Source organism: Bubalus kerabau, chromosome 12 (genome assembly GCF_029407905.1).
Source record: "Bubalus kerabau isolate K-KA32 ecotype Philippines breed swamp buffalo chromosome 12, PCC_UOA_SB_1v2, whole genome shotgun sequence".
NCBI lineage: Eukaryota > Metazoa > Chordata > Mammalia > Artiodactyla > Bovidae > Bubalus > Bubalus kerabau.
In genome coordinates, this window is record NC_073635.1 from 89,381,661 (window position 1) to 89,403,256 (window position 21,596).

General features: G+C 45.5%; 1 protein-coding gene across 5 annotated transcripts in view; it reads right to left on the reverse strand.

Moving 5' to 3' along the window:
* Positions 1–20,610, reverse strand: part of ANKRD10 (ankyrin repeat domain 10) — a 31,821-nt gene extending 11,211 nt beyond the window's left edge. The window contains exons 1-4 of one of the 5 annotated variants that reach the window (XM_055543032.1): positions 20,220–20,600; positions 16,291–16,443; positions 12,050–12,141; positions 1,038–1,291 (exon numbers count right to left, since the gene is read on the reverse strand). In XM_055543032.1, coding sequence (XP_055399007.1) covers positions 1,038–1,291; positions 12,050–12,141; positions 16,291–16,443; positions 20,220–20,429 — 709 coding nt within the window. In that variant the 5' untranslated portion in view covers positions 20,430–20,600. Of the gene's footprint in view, positions 1–1,037; positions 1,292–12,049; positions 12,142–16,290; positions 16,444–20,219 lie in introns of all 5 variants that reach the window. The other 4 variants (XM_055543033.1, XM_055543034.1, XM_055543035.1 and 1 more) reach the window with 4 other exon arrangements.
* Positions 20,611–21,596: the final 986 nt, after the last annotated feature.

The following is a 21,596-nucleotide window of genomic DNA, read 5'->3' on the forward strand; positions in this document are numbered from 1 at the left end:
GTCCATACATTCATTTCTATAGAAAAGTTGCGTAATCACAACTTTTCACAGCGACCAACATCTTAAATGTTGTGAAGTAGAGAATTCACTTTTTACTGACTCTGGGAGAAATGCTTTTGTCTGGATATGTGCCAGTTACATTAAAGAGGCACAGCGCTGGGAGGATCAGGCTGACACATCGAATTTAAAGACACGAGCCGCTCCGGTTTTCTCAGACTATACTTGAACAGTTTCTTTTTTTTTTTAAACCAAAGGGCATGATTTTGTATTTATCCTTGGCAAATCTTATCTGAGCACATAATTTCAGTGTGATTACTTTCACTGTCAGCTCTAAACTTCCCTTTCCATGTAAGTTTGCTGAACATTCCTGCCAAGCTACTAACGTCTTCTGATTATATATATTTTCTCCCCCTAAGTGAAAGGGACACCTCAAAGAGTGACTAGCTGACTGTTTATTTACACGTCCTGAAACCATCTAGAGATAAAAAGCTGGAGGGACACGAGAACCGGAACACTTACCTTGGAGACACGAGCCCTCAGTGTGGAGGCGGCACGCCGGGCCCCGCTGCGGCACCCCCCCACACCCGGGCGTGCAGACCAGCTGAGGCCATGTAGCAGTGCAAACATCCACCTTCCCCGATGCGAGACTGTATTTTACATCAGACCAACAATTGTTGTAAGTCCAGGAAAATTCACAGGAAGAAAAAATGAGGCACAGGGGCAGATTTTTTTTAATAGTTATATTTCAAGAGGTACAACAAACGGGAAGACTCTAATTCACGGCAGGTGAACCTGGGTGTGCGGCAGGTTACACACACATTACACTTGGGCCGAACCGCCCTCTCACATCCTCCCCTCTCGTTAAATGGCCAATCTTCCAAGAAGCAACACAGGAAAGCCTCCTCCATCACTGCACCAGAGTCCTCCGGGCACAGCACCCTGAGTGAGGGAGCGTCTCCGAGGCGCACTCAGCCGTAAGAAGAACACACGTTAGAGAAGAAACAGGCCTGCCTGCCCTGCCCACAAAGCGGTCTCACCTGCGGGTCGAGCTTTCTTCACGCCAAAGGGTTCCGAATCTTCCAGGCATCTCTTGCGGTTTGTTCCCACACTAACGTGATTAGGAAATATACTCGGATGGCCTCCGTTTAAGGTGCCATTGTGACCGAAACGAGTCAGATGACAATTCTGGAGGTTCAAGAGAAACTGGGTACACTCTTGGAAACCCTGGGTTTGAGCAATGTCTGCTGCCGTCAGGCCACTGGCATTTCTCAGGCTGTACGACACAAAAACACTGAATTACACGCCATTAGCACGTTCATCGGGTCTCTGCTCCTGCTGCGCTGACTAGCTATCTGAAGGTGATACGAAAGAGCATACAGATTACAGCAAGTCTTCATTAAGAAGGAGCTGCTCTCCTATCTCTGTAACTAACTTCTCTCTTACGCACATTTGATTACGAAACAAGATTTGGGAGATAGTAATTTAAAAATCAACATACTAAACTTAAAAAAATAAAAGGCATCTTCCTATTTAACGTCTCAAAATCATTTTTTATGTTAGTCTGAAGAATGAAAATTTATGCTAACTTCAGACTTAACCTGAAACTGAATTCTGTATTATCTGCACGTAATAATCCATTCCTTTAGCTCCAGTAAAATCATAACAAACAAACATTTACTGAATTGTCCATGGCATTCATAACAATTGACTTCCTAAAAGCAAAGACAAGTGGCTTAATGACAAGCCAGAATTTGTGCTGACATGTGACACCATAAGTGGACGTTTAGATGGATGCCCTGAAGCTGATTCATTGTCAGCCTGGAGATCTGAGAAGCTGAGTTTTTTGAGATTTTGATATTTTGGCCATAGGAAAACTTCTAGGAGTTTAGATTTTGGCATTTGAAAGCATGTGAGTAGATGTCTCCTTCTAATACTGTCCTAGGAGCTATCCCTGAGGCCGAGTCCTACCACCAAGAAGAATCAACATCACTCTGTAGTTAATCCCACTGACAAGTACAGGGCCAATGTCTCTGCACCAACTAAGATTTAGACTAGTCAGGAGGGGTGGCAGAGGATAAATGAAGGCTCTGAGTAAGATGGATAGCAAAGAACCCGTTGAAATTGTACATCTTAATTAGGAAACAGTAAAAATGGAGGGAACAAAAGCAACTCCATGATGAAGTTCCCCTGGAAGACAGGAAAATACACCGCTCTGTGTGATGAATCTGTAACACAGCAAACCAGGCTGTCGCTGCAGGCTGATGCAGTCAAACTGGAGAAGTGCCGAGGAGCCCAGGCAGCGCCCATACCTCACAGCAGACCGCTCAGCTCTGACCAGACACAGGCCTCGCCTTGTCCCGAAAGAACAATGCACAGCCCTGGACGCTTGTCTCCTATATGAACACGTTAATGGGGGAAAAACTGTTTCAGAGAGAAAACTACAGAATCAGGGACAAATAGGGATCTTCCACTTTAAAGATACCATAGCCCTGTATTCCTAGTTCCAGCCATAATACTCAGGACAGTCAAAATTCAGAAATGAAACATCCACACACGTTTGACAATCACTAGATATGTTTCCATGTTTAAAAGCACGAGAAAAAGAAATGATTTATACAGTTTGAAGAAAGGAAAAAGCCCAAACTCAATTTGGTCAGATATAAATGAGACAAGACTCGAGAATCCCCCAAACCAACGATATTTTCTTAAAAATAAAAGGCATTGTGTGTAGGACTACTGGGAACTAAAACTGACATTTACCTTGTGGCTATGATTTCTGATAAATATTATTCTAAAATTTCATAGTGTTTTAATTTTGAGATAAATTAAAGAAAGGAAATACCAAAGTTTTGGCAAAGTTAATTACATTAATTATGTGCATATAAAATAATCATATACTTAATTTTTAGTATCAGCATGCTATAGAAATTTAATATTCAAGTAACTTTAAGACTGGGTAATTTTTTTAAAGGGTGTATTTCCTTTTCAGAAGATACCATGAGTGAATGGTCCAAAAAGGTCTACTCTATGAAGAACGTGAACAGAGTAAGGTGCCACAATTAAAAAAAAAAAAAATTAAATCAACAAAATTTGAAAAGATGAAGACCTAGAATAAGCAGTTTATAAAATGATTTCTATGGACATGACTATGAACTCGCTCTCTGAAATCAGGTGCAGAAATGAGGAACTGTTGCTTGACATGAGGACACAGAAGCTGTCAGTAGAAAGCACCCCTCTAGTGGACGATAAAATAAAGAACAGCACAGACTTTTAAAATGCCATTTACACCAGAAATGCAGTTCACCGAGGAAAGCTGAGATGCTCAGGGAGCAGGCCGACTTTTTAAAGTCATTGAAAGCAAAGCTGTCCAAATTACATTCCGTTCCTCCGCTCTTAAGCAGCCCGAGACTGAGTTTACTGTTCTTCCACGGAAATACGAGGAAACATAACAAGTAAGGCCGGCATCCAGAGACCACAGAGACTGTCTGTGTCCGAGGGGGCACATCCGGGAGAACACAGGCAGGGGCTCCCGCCACCACGGGGGCCCGACAGGAACACGTCACTCAGCTTGGCTGGAGCCCAGCAAACTCCCAGGTGGGGTGACACAGAGCCTTCACAACTCCCAAGAGCAGTCACCAGAGCCAACTCACGCTATGTGCCCCCATGTGTGGACCAAGAAAGAAAGAGCAATCATAAGCCAAGCTGAACTTCAACTGGCTCCTCAAGTAACTCTGAGGGGTCGAAGAGTGACCCAAAAGGGAGCTCCAAACATTCCAGAAGACATACGGACAGACGTCAGAATCGGGGACACATGGGAGCTGCGGAAGAACTACTGGAGACCCTAGTGTCAGCACCGTCTTTGGAGTGTTATTAGAAATGGGGACATAGAGTACCCCTTCTCCACTTCTGGGGAAACTACAGACTTCCAACCATGTGATTTCTCGGTCACTAAGGGCTGAGTGGAACATCCAGCTTGATGGTGCTGGTGTTCCTCTAAAGCAAACGATCTGTGAACGCCTGGCCCTGGGGCAGGACAGCAGGCCTCCCTTCCCCTCCCCGGCTCCCAGCGCCTTCCTCCCGCGCCCACACTCACGCCTTTCTCCACCTAGTGTAACACGCTTCTCTGCTCTGCTCACATTTAGATCCTGCTCTACTGGCCGTGCAATCGTACGGGGCACAAGAAGTGGGTGGGAAGGAGTGGATGGGACCACCAATTCATGGGGCAGGCACTTTTTCTGGAAAGGGCTAGACAGCAAGGACTCCATTCTCTCGTTGCCGCCCGAAGCAGCCTTAGATGATATGTGAGGACTACAGTGCTCCCTGTGTTCTAATAAACCTTCAGCTACAGCCACTGGAATCTGACTTTCATATATTTTTACATATTGTGAAATGAAACATTATTCTTTTGATTTTTCACTCAACCATTTAAAAAATGTAAAAATCATTCTTAGTTTATGGGCCATACGAAACAAACAACGGGCTGGACTAGTTGAGTAACATTTAACCAGTAGATGATATTAGTAACCAGTCTTCTACTTTTTAAAAATTCGGGTGTGGTACAGCTGATTTACAACGTTAATGTCTATTGTACAGCAAAGTGACTCCGTTATGTATGCCTTTTTTTCATATTCTCTTCCATCATGGTTTGTCATGATGAAGTTACGATGCTGCAGCTCCTTCTGCTGCAGTGGGACCCTGTTCATCCATCCTGTATGTACGAGTTTACACCTGTCAACCTGCAACTCCCAATCCTTGCCTTCCCCACCCCTCTTACCCTGGCAACGGGTCTGTTCTCTCTGTGAATCTGTGTCTGTTCTGTAGTTCATATGTGTCCTATTTTGGATTCCACACACAAGTGATATCATATGGTATTTGTCTTTCTCTGACTAGATCGCTAACCCTTAATAAGAGATGCCTATTGGTTCCTGAAAAATGTCTCTCTGGTAATTTTGCATACTATTCAATTCAAATAAAATGGAACTTTTTAAAAGGCTGCCCAATATGTTAAACCACAAAATGTCAAACACCAAGAAAAATATCTGAAGGTAAACTTCAGAAGAATGTAAAAATAAAAGACTCTGAGAGAGCAAGCAGAAGTAATACAATCATTCCTATTTGAGTGTTTTCAGTTGAAAGTTCAAAGTGCCTCACAACTGAATCAAGCAATGTACTTAAAGTGAAGAAGGCGAAACTGCCTTTATAGGTCTGAATCCTCGAACCACCTCTTAATACTTCCTAAGTAGAGGGTTTTCAAGTGTACTCCACAGAGGCTGAAAATCATGCTGGCTTTTTGCTAAAGACTAGAATAAACAATAATTAAGTAGTGTAGTTCCCAAGACACTTTAACAAAACAGGCTCAGGTCTTTAAATTTATTTTTTAATATACACTTTCTTGAGCATGTTTCAATTTTGACATTTTAAGAGTTGAAACAGTTACCCTGGTTACAATGTATCATCAATTTATTAAGCCTTCAAATTCTAGTGTTCCAAGTGTAAGCAGATTTTAAACCTAGTGATTTTGCTAAAAATCCAATGGGAGCTGGGCACATGAATGTGACTTAGGATTTACAGGCTCTATGATAATTTTACATTCGAATGTGGCCTCTCGTTGTTACAGTACTTTTTAAACAGTCAGGCCTTGACTCTTCAATCCTGAGGTATTCACTACACTTCCTGCTGACCACGCCTACCGACCCCATGAGAGACTGCTGAAGACAAAGTCTGGACTGCAGTCCGCAAACACCAGTCCAAAGGGAAATTCACAGTATCTGGTAGATATTGTGCAAAATTACTCTCAGGAACTGTGCTCTGCATGAAAACAGGGTAGTAATGAAAGTGTACACGTTATTTTCAGATTAAATCATTAAACATACACACCAGTTTAATGTCTTTGGTTGTTGTACTTGGGCAAACAGACTGAACCTGATCCAAGATTTCCCTCTGCCCATTTCTTAAAGCAAAAAGCCACACATGGGATGTGCTTCAAATTCTACTTCACCTCTCTGGCCCCCTCTGGCATCCATCTGAAAAGTCTTCGAAAATGGGCAGAGATTTAAAAAAATCAGACATCAGTCAACCTGGGTGTTCAGATTGGGTCTACTCTGTGAAAGCTGTAAAAACTTTTCTTTAAAAGCTGACATGATCCGATTTGGGGGCTAGTGAATCATTTGCTACAATTCATTATGAAAGCTATGTCCTGTGTCGACAGACTTCGGTTCCTGTAACTTTCACTGAGGCTACACAAAGTCATTCTACCCATTTTCTCCCAATAGTTCCTAGTGTTCTTTCAAAACTGGAATATGAAAACATGGGAAGACAAAGAATAATATCTGCTGTGAATTATTCTGCTGAATAATTGGCAAGATAAATCAAACTTTTTATACTCTATTGTATTTTCTGTAATAAAATTCTGAATGGTTTATTACAACTTATTATACCTAACAATATATCCCCAAAGAACTTGAGAACAACGCTCCGCTCTGCTGCCAGCTGATCCCATCCACCTCCACTTATAGTGTCACCACATCAGAGTATGAGAAGCCGTGCCAATAGTTTTCTTTTTTAAAAAAATTTGAAAAACCACGGATCCAGAAGTTTCTGAAGTACATTTAGAGTCTGAGTTGTCACATCACCTTCAGGATGTTTTCTTTTTAGTTAATGCCATGTGACAATGAAAGATAACCACAATTTTTATATAAATAATATTTCTGTTAAAATTCTGATCTCAACTTAACTATTGTTAGTTTACAAATAAAAAGGTAGCTATCATAAATTAGGGTAAGCAAAGCATGCAAATCTAAAGAATCTATATCTGAATTCCTAGATTAGCATTAAAACCAATCACCGCAACAAATACCTCAACAGTATGCCTCGATGGAGAAAGGAAGCCATACTGAGCATTCAATGCCACAACGGTAAGGGTTCGGAGAAGCACCTGTGGCAGTTTCAGCAGTTTCTATATGGAATGCTCCCCCTTTCTAGGATTACTTGAAAAAATCAAGTCAATTCGAATTACGTAGCTGTAAAACATTGACATGTGTAGTTTTTACGATTCAGAACCTTCTATGTGATTTAAAACGGGCAATGGTTCATAAACAGGAAACTTAAATAATAAGGGATCACATATTTGCAGGCAACATTTTGATTGAAAATACATACACATACATGAGGTGCGGAAGCACAGTTACCGGGCATAGCCACTGTCGCGTGGCCCCCGTGGCCGAGAGCTGTCGCTCTGAGACACTGCCCTCGCCATTACTTCTAGTGATGTTTAGCATGAAGCCAATTTAATCATGTCAGTATTTCAACAAAAGTTTAACAGTATGGACTAAAAACCATTAACTCACGATTCTGGTTACTTTAAAATTTGGTATGCTGTATCTCAAATACATTAGTAACTATTCCTAGATGGAAATAAGCAAATACATGGAATCATTAAAAAAAAAAAAGATAAAACATTACTAAACGCCCATTTGTACAGACAAAACATTACAAACATCTAAAATGTCTTCAATAAAAGAAAAACATGTGTATTTTTAACCCTTTGGTATCCAAACTCTTAAATAAGTAATTATGAAAACGTTCTTAAATATATTTTTCAGGTAACAATAGGAAGAAAGTATTTTTTAAAGTTTCTACTTGAATAAATTTGGTGCCAAGTTTTCATTTCAAGTTCAACACTACTGGGGGTAGTTTTAATTTGCAACTGAACCCCAACTATGTCTGCATACATTAAAATACAACAGCATCATTCAAAGAGTCTGACAAAATAGTTAACAGGCTCCCACTGTAATTTGGCAAAGGAAAAGACATCTGAATTTAGAAATCATTGGTTTTATTTGAAAGCACTATTTATAAAAGCGGTGATTAAACAAATATTAAAACGTGGGTACTATTCAGGCTGCCATGACAAGTCTAGAGTGCCCCAGGCCCCCCACTACCTGCTCCTTCCCAGCAAGCAGATCCCAGCAGCTGCCTTGCAGTGATCCCTCCACCTGCCTGCAGTCGCTTAATAAAGGAAACCAGAATCAGGAAACCCAGTCTGCTGCAGTGACAAGGCCAGAATGGAACGCACAGGATCCCAAGATCAGAAACTACTACTCACTTCTCCTACATTTCATATTTGCACTATTACTCTGAAGGGCAAATGGGTAAGTTTCAAACTTCAAATGTGAACAAATGTCTAATAAAGTAAACATGGATTACATTTTGCCACGGGCAACCAGCTTTCGACACTAACATCAAATATGCTCGTCATGTGATTTGCCCCAGTGAAAATTTTGCTTCTAGACGGGGCTCTATGGGTCAGCAAATACAGGTGGGTCATAAACCTGAACCAAACTAAACCAACTCCATTTCAGTTATGAATTCTTAGAAGTTCAGCAAAATACTTTTTTTGCAACACTGAAAAATCTATTAAGATCCAATGTTAAGACTTCTGTTAACTTTAATCACCTGTGTCCGTTTTCTATATCAGGCAAGAAAGATTTTTTCAGAGTGAATCACTGAACTTGCCTATTTAAGGCCATGGATGCGTCTCTCCCTATCGATGATCATAACTAACTTTCTCTTGGGATCAAAATAATTAAGTTAAAATACATGTAGCTCACTGGAAGATCTATCCAGTCACCACAGAACCAATGGCTTTTATGAAATACTCTCTTATAGAAAGCTGTGGGACTCTGTCACAATTAAACACTGGCACCTGTACAAAGTGATATTAAAATAGACTAGCAAACTGGCCTTCGATGCAAGCAATTCTGAATCTCTAAAATCTCACTAAATCCATTTTTATACTCTGAGGCATTAAAAAAATCAACTTTTATAGATTGATAAGGAAACATTCTCCATTATCTCTCAAGACAATAAAAATATTAAAAATCAATCAGTGTCAAAGTACTAAAGTAAAGCTAATTCAAGGGTAGAAAACCATAGTTTACAAAGCTGATAGTAAAAGGTCGTCTTAATTATCAGCAGACAGCAAATTTTCAAGAGTCTTTCTTGGAAATCACATTGAGACTTAATTTTATATTTTTACTTGAATTGATTGAAGAATCACCTTTCCCATGATATGATTTGCCCTTCTTCCAATCAAACAAGCAGCATTCAAACTGTGACTGCAAAGAACTGAACTGTCACACAAGCAAAGGTAAAGATGCTGCCAGTTTAACTTGATGCAAACTTCATACTTGAGAAAAAGAGTGAGAAGCATCTGCAGCGGTCTGGGTCATTTAAAGCATACACACTCATACTGTAATGTGGCCGCAGAACCGCCACCGTCCTGTTGGTTCTTAGTTTTGGATGGAAACAGTGGCAGATACCAGCAACAATCATATAAGCAGAAACAAAACCTTACGTGAAAAAGAAAACTTGGCACCAAAACTCAAGATGTAAAATAAGAGAAGAAAAAGAAACTCCATCGACATACTCACGTGTGGTGCTAGCAAGTGTGCCGCAGCGCACGGCGGCGTGCGTTACCTTACGGACGCGGCCTACATTGACAAGTAGGGTATGTAACAAACCGCTCTAGCCACGGTCGCCTGGCCCGCAGGCCCTCACCATTATCTACCCCATGACCAAAAAAGCAGCAACTTCAGATTTTGGCCACTTTATGTAGCAGATATATAAAAAGCAAAGTAGGAGTTAATAACAAAATTATTAATTACCACCAAGTGTGATAAAACACTGATACAAGACAGCTCTTAATCTAGTCACAGAAAAAGGAAAAATTTCCACTACTCCATCTACAGCATGTAATATTAACACTCCAGTTCAATCTGAACTGGGGGAAAAAAATTTGTAACTTTAAGTAAGGTAATTTTGTGCCCCTTGATGCTCTTAAAACTAAAAGGCACTGGTCAGGGCTGCACCTTACCATACGGGCAGCCTAACAGAAAACAAAAGACCTAAGTATATCATAATTTGGGGGGGGATTAAAGTATTATTTGTTGGTAGACTAAAAGTATTAAACTATAAAAATGTGCAGAACAGACATTAAAAAGCAATTTACAATTTGGCTTACTGGCAACATTGACATTTTATCTGTATGTTAAAACTGAATAACCACACATACAACAGCGATTATTAACGACCACTGGGCTCTACCTCCAGGCCAAAGACTTACAATTTTAAAAACTGCTTTTGGCAGGTGGCTCAGGCTAAGTATTTGTTCTAAAAAATATGTGAAAGTTCAGACCAGGGAAATCACCATGTGCAGGGTCTCGAGGGAGTGGCTTATACTGAGAAGGAAAAGCAAGCTGGCACTCAGGCCATGCTCAGTCACACTTGGTGGGAAAGAGACACTCGAGGGTCCTGTAACAAGGACAGAATTGTAAATAAAATGATCTCATTTAAAAAAGACACCTATTAAAAAAAGGACATAGCAAAAGAAAGATATTTACTGGTTCAAAGGATTAAGCTATCCATTAAAGTGAATAAAACTAACATCTTAGTAATAAAATGCTCAGGACCAATTATTATTTAGAAAAATAAGTCATCAAGAAGATCAACTTCTGATTATTCATTCTTTTAATAAATGACAATTAAGGAATTTAATCAATTATTTTATGACTCTGTATTTCATAATCAAAGCTTTTGTTATTAAAATTGAAGATCAGAGTTTTAAACCTAAAAACAGCAAAGAAAATGGCATCTATAACTTTGCTTTAAAGCAATGCATTGAGAATCATCTCAGTGCTTTTTAAAACTATGTAATATATTCATTAGTGAATTATCAATTGCTTTTACATTACCTTAAGTTATAACTACATATGAAGTCACAAGGCTCCCTGCAATGTAACAGGTAATACAGGTCATAGTTATAACACTAAATGGTTATACAAGTAAATGATTCAAGCCCATACCAATGTCCAGTCTTAACAATATAATACTTACTGAAACAGAAGCTAAGATACTGAGAGTCTAATGATAGCCCTTGGTATTAGACAGGCCGTACATTAATGTATATGGTTCTGCTGTCCAGGATCTATTTTCAATATTTATTATAATACAGAGTCAAAACAATGAAGTGGAAACCAAAGGGTTAAACTAAGTTTTGTGGGTTTTATTTTTCCCAAAGTCTAAATTTTCACATTTCCAATTAGAATAAAGTGATTTGTAATTAATTTTTATGAAATATTCAATACACTTGGTAAAACAAGAAAGCTGATATTATCACAGTTATTTTGGTTATTACAGCTCTATAGCTTACACTCAACATTTAAGGGTGAAAACCGCATCCATTTTGTTAATGCTGTGAACTGCAGAAGAAAAATTTTTATAATAAATCTTTAAGAGAAAGTTAATACAAATAAATTTAATACTAAAATAAATGTATAATGCCATGTCTAGCTAATGATTTGCATACACAATCACATTTTTAAATTAATACACTTAAATGCTAATATTGTTCTATGAAGCTCTAAGTAAGCCAGTTGATGTAACCTGGGCTAAGACAAGGATATTCTAAAATTATGACATCAGTATCAAAAACTCAGAATGAGTTTGAAGTCTATTGTATATAGTTCCATTTTACATGGAATTATAAAATCATTAAAAATCATAGGTTTTAAAACACAAGATGTTCTCACATCTAATAAAAGATAGGAAATAAAAATTTAGAAAAGCTAACTGTCTGCATGATATTTTGAGCCAGAGAGGCCTGAAAAGATAACGTAATCCAATTCAAGGCACTCATTTTGAAACTAAAACTTGGCCAAGTTTGAAGACTCGCCCACAGTGACACAGCTAGGTGGTGGCAAAGTCAACAATGCCAGGCTCCAAACTTAACGGGTTAACTGTCATCTCCACCCTAATTCACTTGCTCACTCTCATGGCAAGAATTCCAAGTCTGCTGTGATCAAGGCCCCTTCTGCTGGTGGTCAACTTAACCCACAGAACAACCTGCTTACTACCGCCAACTGATCTAAAAAGCAAAACTATATTACTAATGTTAAAAACAAAGCTCAGAACTTGTGCTTGCTCTAAACCTGTCTCTAAACACAGCACCTGACTACATCTTCGGTTGGCAGGAATAAATGAAGACGCTTACTCGACTTGAGCCCCGTTAGCCACCAGGGCACTAATGCAGTCCAGGCTCCCAGAGCGAGCCGCCTTGTGAATAGGAGTCTCGCCCTCACAGTCCTGAAACGACAAAAATGATACACAACAGTGAAAACATTCAGATCCACATTCTAGGGTCATTAATGAAGGCCAAGGACCATCTCAGCCCTCTTTGAAACAGAGTAAGGCGAGCCAAATTTGAAGCAACACACAAAAAAATGTAGATGAAAGAGAACAGAAGAGCAGACCAAGGAAGGAGCACACTCTCCTGGATTCTCAGGGCGAGAACAGAACCACCAAGGGGCCTCAGCAGCAATGACAGCATGTGTACTGTAGGCGCAATTGAGAAATAATTCTTATCGTGAATCACTGTGCAAATGAATATACAACGCAAAACCACTGTCCTCACACAAAACTAGTAATCCAGGCCTAACATCCGAGGCCTGGTCTAGTCTACCCATGTTTATCTAGTCTCCCACAGGGACACCCTGAGGCCACACATCATCTCAGGCACACCCAGTGCCCCCACTGCCCCAGGTGTTTTATCCCGAGAGTGAATCAGGACTACACTTTAGACAAGACTGCTGAGATAAAGCAGAGAAGGCGATGGCACCCCGCTCCAGTACTCTTGCCTGGAAAATCCCATGGACGGAGGAGCCTAGTGGGCTGCAGTCCATGGAGTCGCTGGGAGTCAGACACGACTGAGCGACTTCACTTTCACTTTTCACTTTCACGCATTGGAGAAGGAAATGGCAACCTACTCCAGTATTCTTGCCTGGAGCATCCCAGGGACGGGGGAGCCTGGTGGGCTGCTGTCTATGGGGTCGCACAGGGTCGGACATGACTAAATCGACTTAGCAGCAGCTGAGATAAAGGGTCGAGAAAAAATAGAGAACATGGAGTCAGACACAGGCAGCTCTGCACAGTTTAGGCTGTTTGTGACAGGTAGCTGTGTTTAAGGACCTTCAGAAAGGCTGCATTAGAACCTTTTCTTCAGAGGAGAAGGAAATGGCAACCCACTGCAGTATTCTTACCTAGAGAATCCCGCGGACAGAGGAGCCTGGAAGGCTGCTGTCCATAGGGTTGCACAGAGTCGGACACGACTGAAGCGACTTAGCATGCATGCATGCATTGGAGAAGGAAATGGCAACCCACTCCAGTATTCTTGCCTAGAGAATCCCAGGGACGGGGGAGCCTGGTGGGCTGCCGTTTATGGGGTCGCAGAGTCGGACATGACTGAAGCGACTTGGCAGCAGCCCCTTCAGAAAACAACGTTCAAGGAGGCAGAGGCAGTGAGTGATTCAGGGAGATGACTCTGAAGAATAATACAGTCATTAAAGAAAAGGATTATTCTACACTGTATGAAAGGACCAAAACAATCTGAAATACAGTTTCATTCACAGACACGGGGGTAAAATAAAAGGTCAAGAAAGAGCGAGCAAGAGAAGCTGCTTCTGTTAGAGCAACTGATTTAGGACTTTCTGCTTCAGAAATGCCAACAATCCTTGAATCAATCATATCCCATCATCACTGAATGGGAACTTGGTGCAGAAGACTACACACAGCTACGGGAAAATACAGGAAGCAGGAGTGGGGCAACTGCGCACGTGCACGGCACTCGGGAACATTAGCTCACAGGGGAGACTGAGGTGAGGGCTGCGTAGAGAGCGGCAGAGCATTGTACAAAACAACACAATGGGAAAGACTCAACTGCTTACTGGAGCGAAAAGCACGTATATTTAAGCTCACAAGCAACATAAAATTCCCAACAGAATAGTCCCACCTTTGAAGAAAGAAACAGAAAATCATGAGTCTATACAGTAAACTATCTGGTAAAGTCAGACTTACAACAACTACAAAAACCTACCCCTATTCTCTGAAAGGGAAGGGAGGGGAGAGGCACACGCAGAAAGGAGGCAACAAGCACCTATGTGCATCGCCAGGAAGAGCAGAACCAAGACTCAGATGACATTCTGCCAAATCACAGAGACTAAAGAAAACAAAGCGGACTTTTAAAAACTATCTTTAGTACAAGAAAAGGTTTTCTATATTGTTTCAAGAAGACGGTGAGATAGCAACAGAAGGCAGAGAAGAGAGCAGAGCCAGCCTGCTCCTACTTCGTGGTGTGCGAGGAGACCATTTCAGCTGGGAAGGGCAGAATGAACACTATTTAAAGAAAACTGCAACCAACGGAATGAGAGGCAAGAGCCATTTCATGGTTGCTCACATCTCAAGTTCAGGCCAGTCATATTTCAAAAATACCAAACGGCTTGTAACATGATTCTAGAACTACTGCTGGCAGACTCTGAGTCATAAAAGACAGAGGGAGCTGCGCCAGAGACCCGAGGCGGACAAGCCACCTTGAATCTTAATTAAAAAAAAAAAAACAACCTTATTTCTAATCTAGTTATAAGAAACTAAAGGCAGTATCAAACACCAGCACCATTCTAGAAGGGGTATTAAAGAGAGGACTTATGGACTATAAAAATAAACCACTTAAAAACGAACTCCACTTCCTCTTTGGGTAATCTCAGAGCACTGAGCCTCGAGACAGCACATCCAGGCTTCAGTGACCACCCATGCCAACCTCAGCAATGACAGCAGAAGTCTCCATTACACTTGAGGAAAATGAGCTCAGAAAGGTTAGTAGTAACTAACATGCCAAAAGATTAAGACTAGAACATGAGTTAAAACAAAATTTATTAAGACTAGGTTCCAAAAATTATACGCACACAAAGAATAACAAAAACCTGGATTTAGTTTTGTATGTTTACGTGGGAAATGAGGAAAAACTGTCTACCTTGAGATGAGCCGACAGGAAGCCTACTGGGGCCTCAGGGTCGCGGGGTGCTGGTCACGGCAGTCCAGCCTGGCAGCCGAGCCTCAGAGGGGCGAAGCTCCCCATGTGAGACCGCAGCCAGCCAAGGTCCCCCCAAGAGGGATGTCAGGACCCAGCAATACCCTCGTCTGTGAAAGGACTGGGGACGTGGAGCCAGGTGGGCCGTTTCAACACTAGAGGACAGCTGCAAGGTGACTGGGATCTGGGGTCTGCCCTGGGAGCAGAACTGAGGAGGGCTTCCACACAGTACCATCCAGAGCAGCTCAGGGAAGGGGTGTCTGTAGAAAATACCGAGCTGCTATAAATCATTATATGAAAAGGGGGCTTCTGGGCTTAAAAATCTTTGAAACACAGCATTAGACGACTTCTTTAGAGCTCTCCAAATAAAATTTATGTAACAACTTAATTAAAATAATCATGAAGAAGGTTCTACACTTAAAACTCTACATATATACTAAACAGTAATTACTGCTGTCCGCACTATCCTATCTCACTGATAAGGAAGCTGAGTCACAACCAAGGAAACAGCCTGCCCAAAGGCCCTGGAGACAGGAGGCAGGGCGTGCCCTTTCCACCAGGAGGAGGGGGAGGATCCAGGAGCGGGAAGGAGACCCGTGGGGACAGGCGACGCCCGGCGCCACCACCACACACAGCTGCCCACTGGGAACTCCTGAATCCTTGGACAAAAGCGACAAAGCACAGGAGGAGCCTGTGTGAGAGGGGGTGGCGTGGAGGGTAACCAGTGAGCGGAGCAGCAAGAAAAGGGCTCTCCTCTCCTCGTGGCCCTTCCTCCCTAGCCAGTCTCACCCTTACTCCCCTTCCTCACTGACCCGACTCAAACGACTGCTACACCACCTTTCCTCAATCTGGTGTCTAGGAGTCACGTTCTATTTGACCCCTGACTGCCTCCCTCCGTCTAGTCATCATCCCCACCTAGTACCTGGCGCGATGTAACTCAGATGGTGACCTGCCGAAGCTCACGTGCCTGCCGAAGCTATCGCAACCAGACAACTGTAGATGACTTCACAGCCTCTCTTCTGCTGAACAGGTGTGTTCTCACAACCATCGGGGATGAAGCTAAGGCAGCTGTGAGCAGGGGAGCCAGGAAACCTAGGCTCACGACCAGACTCCTTCCGTCACCAGCTGTGACCTTGGGCAGCTCGCTTCGGATCGCAGCGAGTCACACAACAGGTGAAAGCACTCTGAGCAGAAAGCATTGCTCCGTGAAGGCCAATTATCCACAAATAGTTTAATAAACTTAAGTTCCAGTTAGCCCACAGGTAAAGATCTTACACTCTAATTAAGGCCTCAATTTAAAACTCAACACCATGTAATTACAGCTGGAAGAAGAAAACAAAAACAAACCATGTCAATCACAGGCACTCCCTTACCGGTTTGTTAATGTTGGCTCCTGCTTGGATCAACCAGACGAGGCACTGAGGGTGTCCCCCAAAAGCGGCAATGTGGGCTGGGGTCTGTGCGTAACGGGTGGTGGAGACATCCAGGGTGGCCCCCGCTCTCACCAACTGTATCAAGCATTCCAACTTGGAGAAGAGGGGATGAAAGAGGCACACAAGTCAGTATACTAGTAACACTGCTCAATCTAAACTCTATGGTGGAGACGAGTGGTGTTTTGCTAAACTTTTTTCTGTTTAACAAAGTAAGTCGTGCCTTCCCAGTATCACAAAATTTAAAAGGCTTATTTAAAAACACATTTTTCCTCTTTCTTGTAAAAAAGCTGGTACACAGGAATAGGAACTCAAAATGATGGACACAATACAAGTTTACATGTTTTTTCTACAACTAACAAAACCAATATAACGTAAATCAACTATACTTCAATCTTTAAAAAAGCTCAAATCAGAAGAGACTAGATTGTATATTCCAGGATTTTGATGAGAACTAAGCTTTGCCACTTTCACCAACTATTCTAAAAACTTATGAACAGTTAAGAGTGATTGGTTGGATTTTCTGCGTCCTGCACAGGCCGCACTCAGGCCCAGCGCTAGATCTCAGGGAGAAGACAGCGCCGAGCAGGCGAGAGGGCAGCACTTCATCTCGTCAGTCTGTACAGAACCCCTCCCCCCATCAAGGAAAAAACTGGCTGAGCAGCACAGGTGAGCTGTGCCCAGGCACGCGACTCAGACAGACAGACGGGCGGGAGTCAGAACGAGACTGCAGCCGGACACCAGTACCACACTGGCCTCTGGAGAAAGAGCCATCACACTCAAGGATTCAGCAAGTGCCTACGCTGCGCCCAGCACTGTGAGGGAAGGTCTGCTGTCCTCAGAGACTCCCACTGTTCCACCCAGCGCGTCCTCAGATCGAGGACGATCGCCTGTTTATCCTCCCCAAACACCATGCAGACTCAGTGGGGAAAAAAAATTGCTCACCGCCAGCAATTCTCCAGAGGACAGACCTCAGGCAAGGAACAAACGGCCACCCCTGGGTCTCACGCCGTGTCTCTTACCCTCTTTCAGCAATGCCACTGTTGCCCGGCAAAGGGCAGAGCGCTGCCATCGCCGGTTTTGTGAGGGTGAACTCACAGTTGGTGGTACAGATTTAAAATAGGATTTGTCTTCAAGAAACCTGAATCTGAGAGTAAAGGCTGAAAAAGGGGTACTATTTTGGTATATTTTTATATATTGCTTTTACTAATGTACTGAGTGAAAAATGAAGGCCAATAATAGCGACAAGATGAGCAGGTCTCAAAGCAACAAAAATGAAACAAGGATAAAAACCGCTTGATATGCCGAAAGTGGTTAATCTTAGTATGAACTGAGAGGTCCCCGGACTTAAATTTGTTAACCGCGGTTTGATGAAGGAAACCAGGTTTGGAATTCTGGAAAGATACTGTTCAATAGGACACCTTGTAAAAACGAGGTGTAATCAGAGTTTTTAAATGATGTCTGGTTTAGTCCTCTGGGCGAGAACAAGCCTCATAAAACGGTTAGGTAATTAGTGCACAGTTGGCACATTTCTAGGAACACAGATTGAGGGCTGAGAGTAGTTCACAACACGCTAAGCGCTCAGCTGGCTCTCACACAGGTGGAGAACAATGAGGGCTCGGTGCATGCTCGTTGCATCTGACTCTTCTGCAACTCCACGGACTATAGCCCGCCAGGCTCCTCTGCCCATGGGGATTCCCCAGGCAAGAATACTGGAATGGGCTGCCACTTTCTTCTCCAGAGAGAATTCCCGACCCAGGGATGGAACCCGAGTCTCCTGCATTGGCGGGAGGGGTGGGGTAGGTGGTTCTTTACCACTGAGCCACCTGCAATGCCCTGAGAGTCGTTCACAGCATGCTAAATGGTCAGCTGGCTCTTGCACAGGCAGAGAACAGTGAAGGCCTGAGTGTACACCAAAGGAGGGAAGCTGCTGGCAGGGTGCGGGGAGGCAGGGCTGAGAACTCTGTCAGGAGTCCTGGCCTAACTTTTGCCCTAACAGCCTTTTCTCACGGCCCCTTCTGCATCGAAGACCCTACAGTGAGAGTAAAGACAACCAAAGGCACTAAAATAAAAGGCTCCAGTTACAACTTTTGGTCTCTGAGGGCTATCTACTACTTGGTGTCCAGGTTACTACTCATGTTCTGTACAAGTAGAGACTTGCTGAATTCAGCTGGTTTCATTTTTATTACCAAATACACATGCATGAAATCCACCACTTCCATCATCATAGCCATCTTCCAGTTATGGCTATTTTTAATTCCTAAAGATAGGGAAGTACCTGTGCCTTGGTCAATATTTCTAAATAGCCCTTTGTAAGGAGCCTACAGAATGTTTGGGATTGCCATGCTGTGTCCTTCTCAAGCAGGGTAGGGAGGATCGGAATCAATAGGGGAACCTTTCCCCCCAAAACCTGCCTTGGCTATTACAAGGGTGGTGGCGGTACTGTTTAGTCCCTAAGTCATGTCCGACCCTTTGGGACGCCATGGGCCGTGGCCCACCAGGCTCCTCTGTCCACGGGATCTTCCAGACTATAATACTGGAGGGAGTTGCCATTTCCTTCGGCAGGGGATCTTCTCAACCCGGGACGGAACCGTCTCCTGCATTGGCAGGCGAGTTCCTTATCCTTGGACCACCTGGGAAGCCCGTTACCAGGGTGTCTCTTGCCCTCCCCCCGCCCCCCAAAGATGCCGAGAACCAATGCTTTGAGAATTACCTAGTTTAACGTAAAAATGAAGCAAGACGCGCTCAGCAGGGAGATGGCTCCCGGGCTAATTGACCGGCTGGGGAAATCCACATTCCAGGCTGCAGGGAGACGCGCCGGAAGGCGCTTTTGTTCTTGTTTATTGACACTGATTTCCCCGGGGCACGCGGGGTGTCGGGGGAATCTCAAGGCCCCGGACGACTACCCTCCTCGCCCCGCCGTCGTGACTCCCTCTCACTTCTCTCACTGAGATAAACCCGGCTTCGTTTTCCTGGGGGCCGGGAAGCTGCTTCCCAAAAGTTCTCGCTGGGCTGTGACCGCAGCCGGTACAAGCAAGTCGTTGCGGCCGCTTCTGAGAAGCCTGGAGGACGCCCCTGGACGAGCACTCCTCGGCCACCCAAGGACCGCGCGGACGGGGCACGCCGGCGCCTCTCGTCAGGTCTGCAGCGGCGCCGGCACCCTCGCCCGCAGAAGCCCATGGACAGAGGAGCCTGACAGGCCCAGTCCACGGGGTCGCAAGAGGCGGACACGACCGAGCAACTACACCGATCCGCTCCGCCCAGTCCCGAGGTAACCGACGCGCCGCGGACCACACCAACACGGGCAACACGCGGCCCGGAGCCCCCCAGAAGCGTCGAGCGCCGCGGCCGCCTGACCCCGAAACCCTCCAACTCGGCCCTCGGGTGGCGGCCCCGCCTCGGGACCTGAGGGCGGCTCCCCCCCGGGCGCGAGGAGGCCCGGCAGAGGCTCCGCGCGTTGAAGTTCCGCTCCGAGAGCCTCCCCTCGGAGACGCTCGCGCCGCCGCGCCACTTCGCGCGCCGCGTCTCCACCAAGGGCGGCCCGGCCCTCAGCCCCGCCGGCTGCGGACGAACCTCGCCGCCTGGGCGGCGCCTCGGAGCGGCAGCCCGCGTCCGAAACTTGCGCCGCTGCACATGCGCCGCGCACGCCGGGCCCGTTTCCGCCGGCGCGCCCCGCGCGCCCCTCGGGGCCACGGTCGCCCCCCGCGCCGCCGACCAAACGCCCGGGACCCTCGCGGCGCCGCCGCGGCCCCCCCGGTTCTGCCCCCGTCCCCGATACGCCCCGCGACCCCCGAGCCTCAGCCCCCGACCCCTTCTCCTCGGCCCCCGCAGCAAAGCCGCGGAATATGGCGCCTTAAAGGGCCCGCGCCCACCTTGCCGAAGTGTGCGGCCCAGTGCACCGGCGTCCAGCCGTAGAAGGAGTCCTCGGCGGCCAGATGGGCGCGCGGCGTCTGCTGCAGCAGCGAGCAGAGCGCGGCCAGGTCCCCGTCGCGGCAGGCGCGGTGCAGCGGGAAGCGGAGCGACAGCAGCTCCTCGCTGGAGAAGCCCGCCTCCACACCCGCGCCCGCTCCCACCGCCGACATGGTCCGTCACGGAAGAGCGCGGACTGGCGAGCAGAGAAGACGCCTCACGGAAGACCCGAGAGAACACCGCCGCCGTCCGAGCACAAAGGAGCGAAAGCAGCACGGCCGCTGCGTCCCGCCTGCTGCCGAGCCGAGAGCGCACAGGGACGGGGCGAGGCGGGGACGGGGGCGTGGCCTGCGGCGCCGGGCTGGAGGGCGGGGCCCGAAGCGTCGGGGGTGGAGCCAGGATCCCTGGGGCGGGGCGGGGCGGGGCGGGGCGGGGCGGGGCTAGGCCCCTCCCGGTCCCTGCGGGCGGGTGCGTCTCTGGCTTGCGTCTCCTGTCCAGACCTCAGGGCTGACGGTGTCTTGACCCCCTTAATGAAAATTTCCCGGGGCCGCAGGTTTGGGGTGCGGGCACAGCCCCTGAGGCTACGGCTGCGCGGCTGTAATTCTCGCAGTGAAACAGGTGGTGCGTCCGTGGGGCCCCGAGAGCGGTTCCCGCACTCTGGGTCCTGCTTCTCAGGTGGGCCGCACGCTTCCGAGAACCCAGGGCGAAAACGCTGAGAAACCCCGCAGCACGCAAGGAAATACCAAATGCTCTCTCTGTGGTCGAGATCACAGGATTTTGAAGATTTTTTTTCTCATTATGAGTAATATGTGAAAATCATCAATCATTTCATTTATCAAGGAGTAACGTCTATTATACGGAGAAGGCAATGGCACCCCACTCCAGTACTCTTGCCTGGAAAATCCCATGGACGGAGGAGCCTGGTAGGCTGCAGTCCACGGGGTGGCACAGAGTCGGACACGACTGAGCGACTTCACTTTCACTTTTCACTTTCATGCATTGGAGAAGGAAGTGGCAACCCACTCCAGTGTTCTTGCCTGGAGAATCCCAGGGACAGCGAAGCCTGGTGGGCTCCTGTCTATGGGGTCGCACAGAGTCGGACACGACTGAAGTGACTTAGCAGCAGCAACATCTATTATGGAGAAGGGAATGGCAACCCACTCCAGTATTCTTGCCTGGGAAATTCCATGGACAGAGGAGCCTGGTGGGCTACAGTCAATGGAATCGCAAAGAGTCGGACACGACTGAGCGACTGAGCGCAACCTCTCTTAACCTGCGTTCCCGCTCAGTCTTGTCTGACTCTGTGACCCCATGGCCTGTAGCCCACCAGTCTCCTCTGT